The sequence below is a fragment of the Mesoplodon bidens genome (assembly GCF_964165515.1).
Source record: "Mesoplodon bidens genome assembly, chromosome: 4".
NCBI classification, from domain to species: Eukaryota; Metazoa; Chordata; class Mammalia; order Artiodactyla; family Ziphiidae; genus Mesoplodon; species Mesoplodon bidens.
In genome coordinates this window covers 63,992,137-64,013,515 of record NC_138160.1, presented here as the reverse complement: position 1 = coordinate 64,013,515, position 21,379 = coordinate 63,992,137, and the positions used below count along the sequence as shown (strand labels likewise).

Below are 21,379 nucleotides of genomic sequence, written 5' to 3'. Positions count from 1 at the left end.
CGGCGCCTCAGACCCTGCCGGCGACGACGACCGTTACCCCAACGGGCAAAGCCACTGTCATCCCCGAGACTCCCCCGCCGCCGTCTGAATATTACTTTTATTAATTGATAAATCTGGGCTTCTCTCTATATATTTAATGCTTCCAAGCCCTCTTAACTGATTTGCACAAACTCTCTTTCCAGCCTCTGTTCCTCTACCTTGCTCTCCAGTCTGTCCACGAGCCCCTTCAGGTCCCCGGGGAATACCTGAAGCCATATGACTTTATCCAAGATAAGAATAGGCATTACTATGCAGGAATGGTGTCCCTCATGGATGAAGCAGTGGGAAATGTCACCACAGCCTTAAAAAGCCGTGGGCTCTGGAACAACACGGTGTTCATCTTCTCCACAGGTAAGTCCGTCAATAGGAAAATCATCTCTTGGCAGAGCCTAGGACATAGTATTCAGTAAATGGAATGAAGATAAATTGGAACATTTAGCAGTTCCTTATTAAAATAAATGTTAAGTGCAAGAGTGGAGACATGATAATAATGGATAGAAAAATGTGTCTAAGGAAAAAGAATTATGAGCCTTCTCCCGTCTTCCTTCAGATATCAAAATATTCTGGGAGTATGCTTGAAAACAAGCTCTCAGTAACTGAGTAAGTGTCAGTGGACAACACTCCTATGCAGGGCAGCTGGGCAGTGAATCCCTGGACTGACTTGTTCCCTGCAATCTCTACAGCCCAGGCATCCTCTGTGAAGAGGACTTCCGCTGACTAGAGGGGTCTCTGTATCAGTGCAGAGGCAGATGGTGACATTATGAAGACACTTAAGAAATGGAACCATTTAAATCTAGGCTAGAGTCTCCAAGTATAGATTTTCGAATATTAAAATTTTCTGACAATAAAGTCATACATCACTGATTATAGAAAAAACAAAAGGGAGAAAAAATTTTTGAAAAATCATTTTCTTTACGGCAATGTCATTCTGATTCCTAATCTGTTATATACGTGTGTGTTTTTCCCCCCTTCTCATTAGACATAGTTTTCTAAAATTTCCCTATGATGTGCTTTGGGTGTAGATCGTGGTTTATTCATTATGCTGAGTATTCAGAGAGTACTTTCCATCTGAAAATGCAGATCCTTTTGTTATGGGAAATTTCCTTGTGTTCTTTATTTCAGAATTGTTTGGCCCTCCCTCCCACCTTTCTCCTATTCTCTCTGTACAAAACTCCTGTTATTTTGGTATTGGATCAATCCTCTAATTTTCTTAGTTTTTTTCCTCCCCTGTTTCCTTTATTTTTCTTCTACTACTTGGGAAATTTCCTTATCATTATTCTCTAATCATTCTATTGAATTCACTGCAACCGCCATTTTTTTCAAGTCTGTTTTATTTTTTTATTGGAGCATAATTGCTTTACAATGTTGTGTTAGTTTCTGCTATAGAACAAAGTGAATCAACTATATGTATACATATATCCCCTCCCTTGAGCCTCCCTCCCACCCCGCTGCCATCCCACCCCTCTAGGTCATCACAGAGCACCGAGCTGAGCTCCCTGTGCTATACAGCAGCTTCCCACTAGCTAGCTATTTTACACATGGTAGTGTATATATGTCAGTGCTACTCTCTCAATTCGTCTCACCCTTCCCTTCCCCGCCTGTGTCCACAAGTCCGTTCTCTACATCTGCGTCTCTTTTCCTGCCCTGCAAATAGGTTCATCGGTACCATTTTTCTAGATTCCATATATATGCATTAATATATGATATTCATTTTTCTCTTTCTGACTTACTTCACTCTGTATGACAGACTCTAGGTTCATCCATATCACTACAAATGACCCAATTTCATTACTTTTTATGTCTGAGTAATATTCCATTGTATATATGTACCACATCTTCTTTATCCATTCATCTGTAGATGGACATTTAGTTTGTTTCCATATCCTGGCTATTGTACATGGTGCTGCAATGAAAATTGGGGTACATGTATATTTTATTATTATTTATTTATTTATTTTTGGCTGCATTGGGTCTTTGTTGCTGCACGTGGGCTTTCTCTAGTTACGGTGAGCGGGGCTTCTCTTCGTTGCAGTGTACGGGCTTCTCGTTGCTGCGGCTTCTCTTGTTGTGGAGCAGAGGCTCTAGGCACACGGGCTTCTGTAGTTGTAGCACGTGGGCTCAGTAGTTGCGGCACGCAGGCTCAGTAGTTGTGGTGTGCTGGCTGTAGAGTGCACGGGCTTCAGTAGTTGTGGTGTGCGGGCTAAGTAGTTGTGGCTTGTGGGCTCTAGAGCGCAGGCTCAGTAGTTGTGGTGAACAGGCTTAGTTGCTCCGCAGCATGTGGGATCTTCCTGGATCAGGGATCGAACACATGTCCCCTGCATTAGCTGGCGAATTCTCAACCACTGCGCCACCAGGAAAGTCTCTGGGGTGGATGTATCTTTTTGAAATATGTTTTTCTCAGGGCATATGCCCAGTAGCAGAAACCACCATATTTTTTAATTGTCAAAAACTCTTTCCTGTTTTCTGATAACTCCTTTTTTGTAAAGTTTGTTTTTATTTTATAAATGTAATAATTTATTTCTCCAAAGCCTGTGCTTTTAAGCATTAATTATATACATATATATGTGTGAATGTGTAATGTAGGTAAGTGTATACATATACATATATGTGTGTATTAGGTATATACATACATGTATTTTTTTTTACTTTTTAAAAAATTTTTGTCAGAGTATAGTTGCTTCACAATATTGTATATATTTTTAAGTTTGCTTGTACTCCCAACTTTGTCTCTTTCTCTTCTAAGGTCATTTGTATCTTTGTTTTGGTCTGTCTTTCATGAAGGAGGGTTTTTCAGACCCCTAGTGATCCTTGGCTAAAACCCAAAAATTTGATTGGAAACTCCAAGGGTGAGGTCAGGACTTGTCATCTGGTAAGTTTTACTGTAAAGTGACTGTGTGAGAAGTATGAGGTGACACGTTGAGGAATTAATCTGGGTACTACTTATAGATTTTTAAAAGAGTTGTTTTGTTTTGTTTTGCTTGTAATTAGGCATGGTTATGGAACGTAGCATTTACTGAGTACTTACCATGTGTGGGACATGGTTCTAAGTGCTTTACATGAATTAGTTCAGTTAATCCTCACAATAATTCTCTGGGGACTCTTATTATCCCATCTTGCAGATGTGAGAACTGAAGCACAAAGAGACTAAGTAACTTGCCTAAGGTTACACAGCCAGGCAGAGCCAGGTGTCACCCTTTCTGCCTCTGACACGATGATCTGGAAGTTCTTACTGGACCTCAAGATATAGCAGTGCTTTCCCCGAGGTGTGCTGCAATTTTGATTTGTTGAGAAGCCTAGGCAGGGCCGGGGTAGCATCCATCCTGACCAGCCTTTTTCAGTTGCTTTAGTGCTATACAAATACTATAATTTTCTAAGTGTGTCCTGCTGTGAAAAGATTGAGTATAGATAACATATGTTTTACCCAAAAAACTTACCCTTCAGAAAATAGGGCAACATCTTATACTTAAGTCCTTACAAGTTCTCTCATAGTCCAAGAGTCGTTTTCAATTTCCTTTATTTTGAACAGCCTGGTAAAGCACTTTGATCAGTGCTGGTATTGAATGCTTATAGAGGTCACTGGAAAGAATCAATTAAAAAGGAGTCCAAGACATTTAATACTGATTTAGTAAATATTCCTGGGGAATGACCTCACTGTTTTAAGAATTGGAAGTTATAAATTTGTGAAACAGGCCTTTGTTGTAGATATCACAATTAAACAATTTAAGGATAAATTATATCCTGAAATTAATGTATATATGGATTGATGTATCATACATAGACTGAGAAGTACTCAGACAGAAGCGAAAATGGTAGCTCTGGAAAACTGTTAAACGTCTCAGGGTGGCTCCTGTGACAACAGATACTGATGTCAAGTGTGCATGGGGAGAGGTGGAATACAGTTTTTTCATGATAAGTGAAGGTGGAAAAAAGCAATATTTTAAGATCTGTATATCTCTTTTATTATATGATTTCAAATGTTTATACATAGATATATTTTAAATAGATAGTTGACTATTTCATAAATATCCATAATATTTATTCAAGTTGGAAAAAATAATTTTTGGAGCTTTACACTGAGAAAATGGGGATTACCTTATAATTGGGTTGCCCTATTCTGACAGTTTGATATATTAATAGATATATTAGTCTTGGACCATCTTTGCTTTGTTGAGCTAAATCCAACTTTATAGTGCATATGTATTTTAATTATACTGCTGGATTCAGTTTGCTAGGGTTTTATTTAGAAGATTTGCATTGATTTAAGAGTAAAAGTGGAGTAGGTGGTTTCTTTTCTCCCTGTTGGGTTTTGTTGTATTGGTTATACACATGTCGTAAAATACTTTGGAAGTTTTTCCATCTTTTTCTATGCTCTGGAACACTTTGCAGATTGTTTGAAAGATCCCTCTGGTAAGCTGGTCCCTGGAACCGTTTTAGGAGGCTTAAAAACATTATCTCCATAGTTTAAATTCTTTGCTTAATTATATCTAGGGGTGTGGGTCTTTAAAATATTTTAAAATTAATTTTGCCTGAAATACAGTGAGCCCTTTGATCTGCATGCTGAGATTATTTTTCACTCCAGGAAGTCTTCCTTGTTCATATTTTAGCTTATTGCTTTTGTTCTGTTTGATTTAATTCTCAAAAATTAATTAGTAGGTTGAATTACTGACTCAGCTTTTCTTTCATCAGTTTCAGTTTTTCATCCTTTGTCTCAGTCTGCTGGAGCTCTTTTGCATTACAATGCTGCTTTTTAATATCTCCAGTGGACATTACTATTGATAGTATTTTTGGCACCTTTGCAATCCTTTCTTTGCCTCAATCAGTTCTTTTTTCTTTTAAGTTTGTTAGTAATAATAATGACTACTGGTTATTAAATATTTACTGCATCCCAGGCCTTTCTAGTGCTTTTCCTATACTTTCTCATTGTTAATCATGTTTTAATCATGAAAGTTCCAAGTAGCATTGTGAAATGGGTTTCTTTATCCCTACTTTAAAAATGAAGAAACCAAAATTTAAAGAGGTTAAGTGATTTGCCCAAGTCTACCGCTATGGTCTGACTGTTTGTGTTCACCCAAAATTCATATGTGGCGGTGTTGGAAGGTGGGGGCCCTTGGGAGGTAATTAGGTCATGAGGGAGGACCCCTCATGAATGGGATTAGTGCTTTTACAAAAGAGACACCAGAGAGATCTCTAGCCCCTTCCTCCGTGTGAGGACACAGTGAGAAGATGTTGGCTGTGAACCAGGAGAGGATTCTCACCAGAAGGTGACTATACTGGTGCCTTGACCTTGAACTTCCCAGCTTCCAGAGCTGTGAGAAATAAACTGCTGTTGTTTATAAGCCACCCAGTCCATGGTATTTTGTTATAGCTGCCGAACAGACTAAGAGCCATACATCTAATAGATGGAAGAGGAGAATTCACACTCAGATCAACTTGAGGTCAGTACCTGTTACACCGAATCAGCTGTGCTTTTACATCTCATCTTTTCCTTCGGTCTCATCCCATTGTCCCTAATCTCTACTTTTTGGCTTTCTACACTTCTATTCATAAAACCCATGATTTTCCTGAATCTTTCCGAATAGAACTTTTCTAAAATCGTCATTTCCATAGTAAATCATTTCCAGCTATATACTCTTCCTCTGAGTGTAAGCAGTCGAGGATCTATCCGCCCAGAGTGCATGGCCATCTCTTGGCCTCTGGTCACTGTCCCCTGGTTAATTCCTTCTCAAATCTATAGCTTGGGGTCAGGTTGATGCACACAACTCACTCTGTTCCCAGTGGCCTTTAGGCATTGAGTGTCCTACACTCCAGTGACCCTGACTGACCTACTTAACATTTTCTTATCTTCAGGCTGCTTCTTTGGCATGGCTACCAGATTCTTCCTGTCTCCACACCTTCAGGGCTTTACTTAGGGGAGCATTTGCCAGGGCAGTGTGCCCCACTGCCAGGCCCTTTCTTCTGCCCACTGTTCTCTGGGAGTTGTGATCTCTCACTGCAGATAGGAAGTTGAAGAGGTAGTGATGCTCTGGTCATGTCAGATATGAGCACTGTCCCCTTCTGGGCTGCCTTCCTGCCTCTTTTCAGGTAGGCGAGTGGCTCCACGTCGAGGCAGAGAGGGTAGACCAGCCCTCGTTTCTTCAGCTCAACTTCTCCAGCCCTACAGCTTATGGAAATTTCTCCAGGGTTCTCTCTGACATTACAGATTGTCTGTGAATCCTGGTTTCTCACATTGCAATGAATTTTCATCTTATTCTAACTCATCACAACGTGATGTTATTCATCTTATTCTATGTCTATGTAATTTTAGCAGAGTATTGGCTAAGAGAAGCAGCACTAACGGCCATTAGGATGACACCATTTTAACCTGGGCTTCTATCACCTCATCTGAGCTTTATAGTTGCTAAACTCCAGGAATATTCACAGAAATCTAACCCTGAGTAAAAAATGAGCTAAAATTAGAGCCAACTCTGGAGCAACTTGATCACGAATTAAAACTAGGAAAACTGAGTCTAAAACCTGGAAGAGAAAACAACGATTGATCTCAACATCTTTCTGCAGCTATTATTATGTTTATATTAACTCTTATCAGAATAACCCTTTTCACTTACATTTAGAGGAGAGTTTGACTATAAGGACAAACCTAATTTCCTCTAGACACTTTTTCTGGGTTTATTGACAATTTCATTGCCTGTAGTTGAATTTAATAATGTGCTATAATAATGTGATTAAAACCCAAGGAAACAAGCCCTGGATCTGGCTGGTTACAGAATGGTGATTCATTTTTTCCAGTTCTCTCACTTTACTTCACTTGGCATTGCTCTTCTTCACAAGCATAAAAATACTGGGTGCATCCAAACAAATAACTGTTGAATCCAGTAGTATAGAAAACCCTGACATATACTAGCTTCTTGGTATCCCACTTATATTTAGTGAAAGGGAGAGGTAAAGGCATATATTTTTCAGGGGCAGATGTTTGAAGACACTTTTTAAAAAATCTTCTTTTGGGCTTCCCTAGTGGCGCAGTGGTTGAGAGTCTGCCTGCCGATGCAGGGGACACGGGTTCGTGCCCCGGTCTGGGAAGATCCCATATGCCGCGGAGCGTCTGGGCCCATGAGCCATGGCCGCTGAGCCTGCGCGTCCGGAGCCGGTTGCTCTGCAACGCGAGAGGCCACAACAGGGAGAGGCCCGCGTACCGCAAAAAATTCTTCTTTTATAATCTGCAGGAGACCCATGAGGCTTCCTCATCCCTTGTCATCATCATCTGAGCACTTAAGCTGGTAACTCAGTGTGCTAGCTGGGAACCACTTGCAGCACTGGAGTGTTTGTTAAAAATGAACTTGCTGGGCTTCCCTGGTGGCGCAGTGGTTGAGAGTCCGCCTGCCGATGCAGGGGACGCGGGTTCGTGCCCCGGTCTGGGAGGATCCCACATGCCGCGGAGCGGCTGGGCCCGTGAGCCATGGCCGCTGGGTCTGCGCGTCCGGAGCCTGTGCTCCGCAACGGGAGAGGCCACAGCAGTGAAAGGCCCGCGTACCGCAAAAAATAAATAAATAAATAAATAAATAATATGAACTTGCTGAGGTGATGGCTGCACAACATTGTGGGTGTACTAAAGGTTACTGAATTGGACACACTAAAATGGTTAATTTTATGTTATGTGAATTTCATCTCAGTTTTTTTTTTTTTTTTTTTTTTTTGCGGTACGCGGGCCTCTCACTGTTGTGGCCTCTCCCCTTGCGGAGCACAGGCTCCGGACGCGCAGACCCAGCGGCCATGGCTCACGGGCCCAGGCGCTCCGCGGCATGTGGGATCCTCCCGGACTGGGGCACGAATCCGTGTCCTCTGCATCGGCAGGTGGACTCTCAACCACTGCGCCACCAGGGAAGCCCTCATCTCAGTTTTTAAAAATACAATTTCTCAGACTCTATTACAGACTTACTAAATCAAAACCTAAATGAATGAAATCAGAAACCCTGGGATCTGGGCCCAGGAATCTTTATTTTTAACAGTAATCCAGGTGATTCTTCTGTATAGGGAAATTTGAGAACTTTTGATCTAAGGTAACTTATTGAAACCCTGGGAATTTACCTAGTGAAGAATAGAGAGAGACAGAACCCAGTAGCACCACCATAGAGGAACCCTGACCAGATCCTGTTTGATCACACATCTCTACTTGAACAAACAGAGTAGTTTATTCCAGAGCCTAAACTTTTAACATTTATTATCTGATTATCTTTCACAAAATTATGTGTGATTTAATATCTTAGAGCTCTAAAGATTCTTAACTAATTCCCCTAAGTCTTATATCCCTTTCTCCCTCGTATGTTGAGTTCCCTTCAAAACTGGTACCAACAAATGGAGAACTCCTTCACAATTTAAATGTACTTGTTAGGCAGTGGCAGACTTACAAATATTATAGAAATTCTGTGCCAGGAACAAAGTAATTTGATGCTGGCAAATCAATCTCACTAAGTTCTTCAAACTCTTAAATGCATTTCTGACAAAGCTAAGGAAAACCTGTTAAGTGAATAAGTGATATAGTGGATCCACACTGGCTTTCTCTTTGCAAATAGTGCTTTTTTCAACACAACTACCATAGAGGGGAATAACAACACATAGCTCAAAACTATGAGCCGAGGACCATCTTCTCCCTAGCCAGAGGTCATTAACCCATTTCACCTCTTTAGAAGTTTCATGTTAATGTCCATGCTAAAAGCATGTCGGATCACTTTAATGTTTTATTAGCAATAGGCAGTAATGCATATGGATTTGTTGATTATTTTATTGAGAGAAAATAATAATCAATACATTTTAGAGGCCCCCAGAACAAAGCCTTGCGTTTGTATTCTCTATGACAAACCATTGAATCCACAAGCCCAGAGTCTAAGGCAAAGATGCTTATCAATGCCTATGTTTATCAGATCTTCCATGTTTTATCATAATTCTACTTATATACTATAATATTGTATTATTGATGTTATGAATTTCTTAGCATGAGAAACATGAAATAATCTTTACTTTCACACTTCTATGAGAAGTGGCCTTTCCCTGAGTTTATACTTAATGGAAAATATATATTGAACTGAGCATACTTATTGACTAAATTACAAACTTTCCAATTTGTTTGGGTTTACTTTCGCCTCTTGTTTTGCACTCCATTTTAGAGGTCACATTTAAAATGGATCCATTTCTTATATTGTACATTTCTCACAGAGCTCATTAGAGCCAAAAGTCCCTGTGGAGGCGAGGGGACTGTTAGGTTGGACAGGCTGCACTGGAGGATGAAGCAAGGTGAAAAGGAGGTTCTACATAAAAATAATCACGTGGGAACCACAGTCACAGCAGGAGGAAGGGGCTGGAGTAAAGTCAGGTCACCCCAGTTATAGACGCAGATACACAGTAGGCAACCAGAGGATGAAAGAGGGGACTAAATGGCCTAGGAATTATTCGTTTCTGAAATAGCAGAAAATAGATTGTATTTCAGGTGTTTTGCTCCTAGAATTTTAAAAAATCAATGCCATTAATTATAAATGGAAGATAAAAATTTAGGAACCAGTATTTTCAGTTGACAAACAAAAGCTGTGTATTGTTTATACTCCTATCTGCCAGAATGTAATGGGTATTGACTGTGTGGTCGTTTTTTTAGGAAAACAAAAAAATGAGAGTGACTAAATTTTAGCTACTAAAGAACCCAAACAATCTAATTCTTCCCCATTTTACTCTCCATGTGTGTGGGGTTCTCCTCGAGGCAGTGGTAACTGCTGTGCATGTGTGTGGAATATATTTGAAACAAGACATTTGCTCCAGAATTGGAGCATTCCAGGGCTAGTTTGTGCCGGCATTCTGTCCCAGATTCCTCTCCACTTTGGGTTTATAAAGTGATTGCTGTGGTTTTCCGACTTGATCTGAGGCCCCCTGTTAGGCAGCTGAGGAAAGGCTGCCGTCTCCCTCCTTCTCAGGAGTTTAAGGAGACTTGCTCTTCCGAGGAGGGCCTGGGAACCAGGGCCGAAGCTCTTTGTGGGAGATAGCCCTGCTGTGCTTGGCCTCTAAAAGGCTGCTCATCCTTTGCTTTCAGAAGCATGAGATTCCCCTGGCCAGGCCTAAAAACAATAATAATGATATATTTGAAAAAATCCCCATCGCGTCTCTTGCTGACTTTGGCAGTTAGGTACCAAGCATCAACAAAACACTGTATACAGAAATCTGCCTTCCAGGCTTGTTCCTTTCTTACAGAATAATCCTTAACCTAGTGGAGGCTCTTTTTTCATGTGTCCTTAATGAGAAAATATTTCAGAGATTATTGGCACCACGGGTTTGTTCCTTTCTGGCGGCTGTCACCCTTAACCAACTGTGGTCTCTATGATCTCTTTCCTATTTTCCTTTCACAGTATGGTCCACACTTAATCAACCCCTCCTAGGATGACTGTGCCAAGTACAGTGATTTGTTTCTTTATTGTCTCTACTCCAGAACACTTTCTTATTTGGGCAGAGTTTTTAAAAAAGAAAAATGGCTTCAAAAAACTTAGCAAACATTAAAAATGGCATCCACTTCTGTGGAGACTACCAACAAAACCCAAAGCTATATCTGTTTTCAAAACAGCCTGTGATCTGGTAACATGTTCTGACATCCACAGACATACACACGTTCGTCAGCAGTGTACAAGAAGGAAGGGAGTGCTGTGTTTGGACTAAGAATGTTGGCTTTATGGTGCTGCTTTAAAATCCCACTTTGGTGTCATGTTTGATGTTAGAAAGTCTTTCTCGAGTCCAGAGGTAATAGAGCAGGCTAAATGGTGGGATCTGTTGAAAATCCACTTCCCAAAAGTACCCTGTGTGCAGTACATACAGCTCACATCGGGGAGTCCCTGAAGGGAGGGGCATGATTGGTATCTATGGTGGGTTGTGATCATCACGCTATCACCATGTGAGGTCAGGTCACCTGACCATGTGAGTCATCATTTTCTTCCTGACAACAAGAATTAGTCAGTTAATAAGCATGACTCTCGATTTTATTTAGGACAATGTGTTGGTCCTGAGGAGACCAGAAGCTAAAGAGTGAGGCATAAGTATCACATTCCCTTGGGGCTGAGGCAGGGGCCAGGCAAGTGCATGGCTTGGAGAAGTCCTTTCCCATGTCTGGGTCTCTGACGCATGCACTAGAAGGAGTTGTGTTTTTTCCCTGATCTCCAGGCTGAAAATCACTTAGTTCAAGGAGAAATGTTACAGAGGGCAGTGTGAATGGTCACAGGGAAGACAAAAAGTCTGTCGAGCCACTAGTCCAGCACAGTGCCTAGCACAAAACTCAGGAAATATTTGCAGGTGGAGGAGTGTGCTTGCATTTGAGATCCAGCAACACATCCACCTACCAACAGGCCACAGGTCAAAGTCAAGTGAGTGGAACTGAAAGATGAAGTTTGGAAGAGAGCCTCTGGATCAGGGACAGCAGGAAGAGGCTTCATGAGGAGCTAGGATATAAATAAAACTGTGCTTGAACGATGGATAAAATATCAGCAGGTGAATGGAAAGAGAGGGCAGGGCATCTGGGGCAAGAGTGGCATGAGCAGACGAGCAGGGGGAGGGAAGCAAAGGTGTGTTTTGGGTGTGGTGACTAGGCCAGTCCAGCCTTCCCATTGGTGTTCAAAGGGACATCCAAAACCATGGATGTGTCCTCCTGGAATGTTAATTTTGCTTGAATGTAGAGAAGGAAAATTATTTAACTGGTTAGTAATTTAAAACATTTTTATATTAAAAGAAATGGGGCAAATTATGGAACAGAATACATTTAATTTCATGGATTTTTTTTTTAATGTTCAAAATCTCAGGTTTCCACTCTTGATCATTTAATGGAAGAATTTAAAGTTCTTTAAAGGAGATCAACTCCATTCATTCACCAAAAATTGCCCACTAATCCTTACCTAGAGCTTGAGGCAGGAGCTGTGTTTCCTCGAAACTGCCAGTGGGAGTTGGGGCAAGCAGTCTAGCCCTTGGCCACATGGCCAAGGATTTTGCTTAGCTGTGAGAGAACCCCACGTGACACTGGGACACTGCATGTCCTGGATGGCAAATCTTGATGGTGGTTGGTATGGCTCCTCTTAAAGGATGTGCCTCCGTGCCACACAACAGACATGAAGTACCTTTGTGCGCAGGTCTGGGCCATGGAGTCTGCACTCTTGCTAAGAATGAATGCAGGGAGGCCTGGCCTCCTTGGTCTCCCTGGATAATGGAATGAAGGGTCTTCAGAGGCACTTCCTGAGTCTTCAATTTCCTTTCCTTTCTCCCCTGCTGTTCCTAAGCTCTAAATTCCTGTCTCAGCTTCTCCAGCCCCTCTGGCTCACTGCTCTCCCCAGGTCCTTGCCCCCTCGCTATTCCTTTGTTTTCAGCATGTTTGGGTTGTGAATGATTAGGCAACTTAGATCACAGGTTTTGTTTTTCCTAGGCAAAGGCACACCCCTCCCCTTGAAAGCTGTCTCCAGCTTTTCCCGGTTTTGAGAAAGCCACAGGCAGCCTCTCCAAGCTACAGTGGCATCTAAGAGGCCAACCAGAGGCCAAATTGTTGGTGGGTGAAAGAGCTGCTAGACCTTTCTTTACCATTTCTGTTTTAATTTCCATTTTTTCTGGCATAGGTCAGATTGACTTTGTTATAGTTTTTTTTTGTTATAATGCCAAACTCTACCCAGTGTTACAGACAGCTTTCTTGTACCATGGTCATCTACTCACAGGTGAAAGGAATTAAGAAAATGTCAAGAAGAACTCAGTTAATCCAATACGAAATAGCTCAGTAGCTTTCATTATTTGGGGAAGAAAAAGATCCAGATCTGTGCTGTCCAATAGGTGCCCACTAGCTGCAGAGGGCTATTGAGCATCTGAAATGTGGCTAATTTGTATTGAGATGTGCTGTAAGTATAAAATACTGAATTTCAAAGACTTGGTATGAAAGAAGAATGTAAAATAATATCTCAATAATTTTTTTATATTGATTACATGTTGAACTGATTGGGTTGAATAAAATATATTATTAAAATTAATTTTAAGGGCTTCCCTGGTGGCGTAGTGGTTGAGAGTCTGCCCGCCAATGCAGGGGACATGGGTTCGTGCCCCGGTCCGGGAAGATCCCACATGCCGCGGAGCAGCTGGGCCCATGAGCCATGGCCGCTGAGCCTGCGTGTCCAGAGCCTGTGCTCCACAACGGGAGAGGCCACAACAGTGAGAGGCCCGCGTACCGCAAAAAAAAAAAAAAAAAAAAAAAAAAACATTAATTTTAACTGTTTCTTTTTACCTTTTTCAAAATGTGGCAACTAGAAAATTTTAAACTACATATGTGGCTCAGGTTATATTACTGTTGGACAGTGTTGCTCTAGATTGTAGCTTTGCAAGTAATTCATTCCTTGTGGGAGTTCCCCAGGGATTACTTATTGACGATTTTCTCTCTTAATGATCATGCTAAGATGAAACTAACACACAGTAGACTGTAAGGTTCTACAAAGCAAGAGCTGTGTCTGTTAACCTCCTTCTTTGGAGGCAGGAGTGGTGAGGTCATTTTGCTTAGGAGGCTTGTAAACTGGCTCTGAAGATGTTTCCAAAAACAACCTTGAGCACTGACAGCATCACTGAAATAAGGGTGTTGCCTCCCAGTGACTCAGCCGAAAGATGTGATTCCTTTGGTTGCATAAATCAGGGGTTGGAATATTGAAAAAAGAAAGAAGGCAGTCTCATTACTTGAAGTCCATATTACTCCCGTGGGTCTCAGCATGTACAGAGGCACTTGGACAAGAACCAGGATCACCCCTATTACCATTTTACAAATGCAGAATGAAACATGATGGAGGCAAAAGTGGGAAAGAAAGTCTTTTCTAACTGCTGTAAAGAAAACCCAAAATATTTAACTTGTTTGCTGTGGTGTGATAACACTCCTCCTTGGTGCCAGAAGAAACACTGTTACAACATAGAACAAAAAGGATTATGAGACCCGGGATCAACGTGTTATCAAATGCCCATTATGCTGTATAACAGTTTCTTTGACATTTTAATCATTATGACTTATATAGGTCGAAGATACACTCAAGGCCTCTGCATCCATGTTCAGCAATCTTTTTCTTTTTTAAGATTATAAAATCTTTTTGTTTTTTGGACAAGTTCACTATTAGGAAAGTATTTCTCCGTAAAATAGAAGTAATTTTTTCCAAAACGGAAAGTTTTTTTTTTTTTTTTAAAGATTTTATTTTTTACTAGCAGTTTAGGCTCACAGCAGGATTAAGGGAAAGATAGAGAGATTTCCTGTATCCTCCCTGCCCCCCACTCATGCGTGGCCTCTGCGCTTATCACATCCCCTACCCACCAGGGTGCTGTTGCTTCTTAAGGTCTTTAAAATGTTCCCTTTGTTTTAGTGCCCCATTGTCTTCTAATTCTCTGGGGTAGATAAGAAATAATTATCACCTTTTTGTAAATAGGGATATAATCCCAAGGGAGGTGATTTGTTGAGGAGCATAGGTGACCAGTAACAGAAATGGTTTGAAAATTTAGATCTTTTGCTTTGCATTCCAGCTACTACGTTCATAGTATCACATGGCTCTTTGAGAAATCAAGTCTTTTGTCCACAATAGAACATGCTGCTCTGAAAAGGGAGGAGGTGTATCTCATTTTTAGTTGCACTGCTTCTTATTAAATTCTACACTGCACTTTGTTCAATAATGTAGTTATCTATACAATGTTTAGAAAGTTAAGAGAAGTAAATTGAATTCTTGATCTTGGTACTTTTACTTTCTTCCTAACAGCAATAAAAAAAAAGATTTAGGCATCCTTGCTGTCTTCTTGGAGGCCCAGTTGCTGTGAAGCTATGAAACCTTCGTTATCACATTCCCACTGCTTGAATTGTCAGCTCATATCCTTGAAGAATTTAATCAATCTTATTGCTGTGTATGACAATGGCATTTATTTTCTCTGCAAGAACTTATTTACTTTTTCTCTTAGATGGCTCTCCCTTTGTTGATAATCTTTTCTCAAGTCCTGAAGCACGGATTGATTTTGGCGCTTCAGGAAAATCAGTGGTTACATGGACTGAGGAAACGGTGTTTAGTGCACAGTCTGTGTAACCATCAACCAGGGATCCTGCTGAGAATTGTAAACGAGAAAGATGTGATAGGTTGTGAGAATAAGGGGCTTCAAGCGTGGGGATTCAGAAAGGAGCAGACATAAGCAGTCTCTTCCTTGGAGATACCCGCCAGTCAGCCAGCGTTTGTTTCCTTAAGCATTCGGGGCTTGAAAAATGTCAAGAATCTTGAGAGTGTATTTGCAAGTGTAGAAATAATGGTCAGTGGATCTTTCTTACACAGTGTGTGAAGAGTAAGAAGTAAGAAACAGTTTGGAAAAGAAAAATGATTTTAAATATTGGTATTTCAGGACAATGCTTTGTTTTTAAAGTTACATGTGATTATCTCACCTCCAGTTCAGTGTATTCCATGAAGCCCATTCAACTCTTGCCTTTGTGCTCTTTTACTGTTCTTGGCCTTGGGCATACATCGCTCATCATAGGAACTTAGTAATGGACCTAGATTTTCTCCCAACTCAAAAGAACACTCAAAATTGATATTACATTTTAACTCCAAAAGACTGCCCAAGTCAGATGCCTGATAGAGCAATATAATATGCCAACAAAGATTCCAGTTTCAGTCAATCTAGAATCCCCTGGAAAATCAACTACTTGGCATACTGGGAACAGGGAGAGGCTAGGAAGCCAGATCTGGGCAAAGCCAGGAATAGGGGCCGAGGCTGCCTACAGGATTGTCTTCCGAGGTTGGGGCAGAGTCTGATTTATAACAGACCAGAAGACATGGCAACTCAGGGGCCCATCTTGGAGAGACAGTGTAGCAAATGGTTAAGACAGAGCAGGGGCTGTCTAATCAGACAGACCCGAGTTCAGATCCTCGTTCTACCACTTACTAATTGGGTGACTTTGGGTAAATTACTTTTCTGAGCATCAGTATTCTTGTCTGCAAAATGAGGATAATGCCTACTTACAGGACTATTATGAGAATTAAATAAGATAATTCATGTAAAGTACCTGATACCAGGCCTGGTGTAAGGAAGGAATTTGATAAATACAGCTATGATTATTATTATCATCACTATCTGAGCTTTTTACCTTTTTACACTGGTTGACCAGGACACCACAGCAGTAATCTCTGGGCAATATGTTATTGTACAAATATTGTTATCTGTGTTTAGGTTCCAAAGGTCCAGGAACTCTCTGTACTACATTCACAATGTTTCTATACCTTTAAAACTGTTGTAAAATTAAAAGTTTTTTTAAAATACATACATACATATACATATATGTGCGAATAAGGGGCTCCAAGTGTGGGGATTCATAAAGGAGCAGATATGATATATATATATATATAGATAGATAGATAGATAGATAGATAGATAGATAATATTTGAAAGGCCCTTAAAAATCAAGTCAGATGAAGTCTATAAACTGAAAAGGAATATTCCTGAAAAGTTTCCGTAAGTATAATTCCACTTTAATTGACAATATGTTGGTATTGGTATTGGTAGTTTTAGTTCCTAGTAGTACCATCAGAAAACCCTGATGTGCCAATATTTAACTATGAAATTGCATGTGGAATTTTTAGTTGCTACATAGGAGATACCTTTCCAAAGAGAAATAATAAATCTACTCTTTACTAATAAATCTACTCTATGCCTCAAACTTACAGTTATAAACTATGAATTAATTGTCTTTAAGATTGAAAGGATGTCTCATAAAGGTGATGGGCCAACATGAGGAAGTGTGGTGACAGTTTGAGCTGTGCCTTTCTCTTGGTTTGTTCCATTATAAGTTTCTAAGAAGTTAACTGACTTTGGCCAAATTTGTTTGAAGAGCATTCAGTTCTCCTTGATTCTGGTCAAACCTGTGGTTTAATTTGCCACCTTTAAACACAATTGCATTCAAAAAAGGATTTCAAATGGATATATATCCTATCGTAAATACATTTCAATGAAATTAAGTAGGTGGGTGGCATAGATAATGGAAGAAAAGTGATGATAATTACAAAATTTGATTTGAAGTTTCTTTGTGGTTGATTGCCAGGAATTATTTAGCTTATGTTTTTCTCGACAACAGAAAATTATTAGGGATATAGTTAATATAGTCGGGGTTTTTTTTGTTTTTACACTAGGTCCTCATTGGTTATCTATTTTATTTTATTTTTGAATATTTATTTATTTATTTTTGGCTGCATTGGGTCTTAGTTGCGGCACGCTGGCTCCAGAGCACATGGGCTCTCTAGTTGTGGCACACAGGCTCTCTAGTTGTTGTGTGCAGGCTCAGTGGTTGTGGCATGCAGCCTTAGTTGCCCTGCGGCATGTGGAATCTTAGTTCCCCGACCAGGGATCAAACAAGTGTCCCCTGTGTTGCAAGACCGATTCTTAACCACCGGAAGACCAGGGAAGTCCCTGGTTATCTATTTTAAATAGAGCAGTGTGTACATGTCAATTGGTACATGTAAATTGGTACAGCCACTATGGAGAACAGTATGGAGGTTCCTTAAAAAACTAAAAATACAGTTACCATATGATCCAGCAATCCCACTCCTTAGCATATATCCAGAGAAAAACATAGTTTGAAGGGATACATGCACCCCAGTGTTCATTTCAGCACTGTTTACAGTGGCCAAGACATGGAAACCACCTAAATGTCCATCGACAGATGAATGGATAAAGAAGATGTGGTACATATATACAATGGGCTGTTACTCAGCCATAAAAAGAATGAAATAATGCCATTTGCAGCAACATGGATGGACCTAGAGATTATCATACTAATTGAAGTAAGTCAGACAAAGACAAATATCATATGGTATTGCTTATATGCAGAATCTAAAAAAAAATCATACAAATGAACTTATTTACAAAACAGACTTGCAGACTTAGAGAATGAACTTGGGGGGACTGGGAAGGGTGGGGGGAGGGATAGATTGGGAGTTTAGGATTGACATGTACACACTGCTATATTTAAAATAGGAATATAGTTAATATAGTCTTTAATTTAAAAGAAACTTTGGGGGCTTCCCTGGTGGCACAGTGATTAAGAATCCTCCTGCCAGTGCAGGGGACACGGGTTCGATCCCTGGTCCGGGAAGATCCCACATGCCATGTAGCAGCTGGGCCCGTGTGCCACAACTACTGAGCCTGCGCTCTAGAGCCTGCAAGCCACAACTACTGAAACCGCGTGCCACGGCTACTGAAGCCTGCGTGCCTGGAGCCTGTGCTCTGAAACAGGAGGGGCCGCCGTGATGAGAGGCCCGCGCACCCCGTGAGGAGTGCCCCCGCGCGCTGCAACTGGAGGGGGCTCACGCACAGAAATGAGGACCCAACTCAGCCAAAAATAAATAAGTAAATAAATAAATATATTTTAAAAAAAGAAAGCAACTTTGGTACAATGTATCCCACTATCCTAACATTGTATTAAAGAGGGCCTTTGAACTTGAATTCCCTCTGTATGGAACTCTCTTCATCTTAACCATCCTAGGGCTGATGCCTTGTCATTTTAAGTCTCAGCTGACAAGTCAACTCCTCATTTGACGTTGCCTTCCCTGCCCCCTCACTCACTGTCTATCCCATCACAGCGTTGCTTTTCTTCAGAGCACTTATCACAGTGGGAATTATCTTGTCTGCTTGTTTTTTTTCTTGTTTATCAAATTAAGTTCCAAGGGAGCAAGGGCCCCATCTGTCTTATTCATCATTATATCCCCTGTGGTCGGAGCACTGCACATAGTAAACTGATACTTTAAGTTTGACTTCGCAATGCATATGTGTAGGCATATATGCATTTATAATTCCCGGTAGAAAACAGGCCAGAAAGATCCCCCCCATAAACGAGTAACCATCTCCAGTTACTAAGTCCTTTTCTCATTCCTTCCTCTGTTACTGATTTCCTTAGACACTTATATTGCTTTTAAGGCATGATAAATGATAAAATTTAATAGGAAAATGATAAATCTGAAGAAGAAAACTTTGCATTAAGATAACATTTTATCTGCAGAACAAATAGGTATTTTAGCTGCCTTCTTATCTTTTGGTTTTTGTCAGTAAGAGAAGAATGACTTGGGATGACATGGGCAGTTTGGGGGTAGGATTCCTGGGGTTATCTCAGTGACCTCTCGTTCTACCTAAATATTCCCAGAAGACAGGCAAGTTTAGTGTCTTACCATAATAACCCAGAAATTTGATCAAATCTGCTCTTGGCTTTAGACTAAAGAAAGCTTGTCCATGTGCCCAGACCCAGACTTCTTTGCTCTGGAATGGAACAAGCCAGGGAGGAGCTTTCTCTTTCTCCCCAAAAGTCAGGGCACCTTGATGTAGTTGGCCACTTACCTGCCTTGGAACTTGCATGGGAAGCCTTCACAGAACTGCTGAGATCCTGAAAAGAAATGTAGGGTAGAGTATGTGTTTATCCTCACCTATTCACATGTGAGATGTACATATGTGTCAGGAATATTTTGAATTTTGTGGGAACCATGCCTCACTTATCACGTGGCATCCTCATCCAAGACTTCAGTTTCCTATTAAAATTATAATAGCGCATTTAGCTTAGAGGATATTTGTAATGAATGCTGATCTCAGAATATAAGTGAAATCACAGACTAAGATTACATAGGGGCAAGTCAGCATCCACCTAGATCTGACAGATGTCAGATTCCATTTGACCTTCGATTTTACATCCTCTCCCTTCTTTTCTTTTTTTCCCTAGTGAATGCAGTCTTCATGTTTAATAGAGAGCTCATTTGACCTTCCCCATTACTGCCTCTAGGGCATCTTTTCTCTTAGTATATAAAGGCAGCTTGCCTCAGACTGACCTGAACAAAATGCTTTACTGATCATGATCCTCAGTGTAGAGGGTCTTTTCTTGGGATCACTGGTTTCCTTTTAGTTACAGTATCGATAGAGCTCAGAAGTGTCCCTTATGCCGTGACTGCTGAAACTCAAAGAAGCCAAGGGCCTAGATATGTCCGCTGGATAAATTGTGTCCACGTTAATTGAAGTGGCAGCAGTAGTTAGTTGGTCAGGCAGTGATCAGGTAACTCAAGAAGGTAACCAGGAAAGGAGTGGGAAACAGAAACCAAACAGATGGCCCGCTGATCCTAAAGACCAGATTTATTTGGCAAAAGGGAATGTTTCTACCAGAGTTGAACTATGTCTCTTCTGGTTAGAAACACACAAGTAAAGAATGAAGTACATGCTCAGGGGCTGAAGAAACTAGTCTATTGGTTGGCAAATTATGTGGAAAATTAATAGGAATGTTTAATATCCGTCAGAAGACTTCCTTGAAATATAATGAATATAAAGTGTCTCAGTGGCATCATACGATTCCAAGTATTTGGGGCCACTCCATTCAGGTATGTGGGTCACCCTGTTCCAACAAGGTGGGGCTTAGACAGGGATTGGTGGAAACATTGAGGGCTTCTTTCACTTTATATTTTTTAATAATTTGGCTCTAAAATGTACTTTTCTCTCTAAAAGTACTTCTCCATTCATTTCTTTCTTCTTTGTAAATTAACATTTAAAATCATACTTTCTAACCTTTGGATTCCAGAGTAGACTTTATTTATACAATGAGCCACACTTATTGTAGATTTAATATCAGCTTTTGAAAGAAATCCTTAGTATCCTGATTAGTTTATTTAAAATTAATCATGCTTCTGATAAAAAATTATACTTGATAATAGTAGAAAACTAGAAAACCATTGAAAGGTATAGAGAGAAAACTAAATTATCCATTATTCTACTACCCAAGGTGAATACCTAACTTTCTATGGCAACAATTTTTCTGATATTAAAAATTATTAAAAAAACATGATTTTTAACGATAGCAGTCATTTTAAGAAATCATGCTTTGGGTGACTCCAGCTAGAAAAGAGAGGGTTTTGGGGGGTTTTCATTTTGCTAAAATTTTGGGTATCTCAATTTGATATTTTGGCATAAACACTTACACGTAGTGACACAGAATGATTGTGATGTATCTAGGATGGCAAGTCTGTAAATTTCAGCTCCAAGCGCAAATATACAACACTGGGCCTATATTGAAATATGGATAAAGAGACTCAAATGCGCTTTTGTAAAATAAACTGATAGGAACCAGGACGTCTGTGTCTGATCCTAGAGTGAGAAGCATGAGACTCAAATGAAATAAATAGGCTCCATCATACAATAGGACATGAAAACTACTGAGTCCACCCCAAACTGCTGCTTTTGTCTGACTCAGCCTACTTTATGATACTCAAAGTGAATTAAAACTACCCTTTAGAAGCCTGGTTCCCATCATGATTTTGACTGGCAAGAAATGGAC

The 21,379-nt window shown here is 40.4% G+C and overlaps 1 protein-coding gene across 2 annotated transcripts in view; it reads left to right on the top strand.

Moving 5' to 3' along the window:
• The window catches only part of ARSB (arylsulfatase B), a 204,535-nt gene that overhangs the window by 41,984 nt on the left and 141,172 nt on the right, over window positions 1-21,379 (top strand). For both annotated transcript variants that reach the window (XM_081230417.1, XM_081230418.1), the window contains exon 4: window positions 183-390. In XM_081230417.1, the coding sequence (XP_081086543.1) occupies window positions 183-390 (208 nt within the window). The remainder of the gene's footprint in view (window positions 1-182; window positions 391-21,379) is intronic.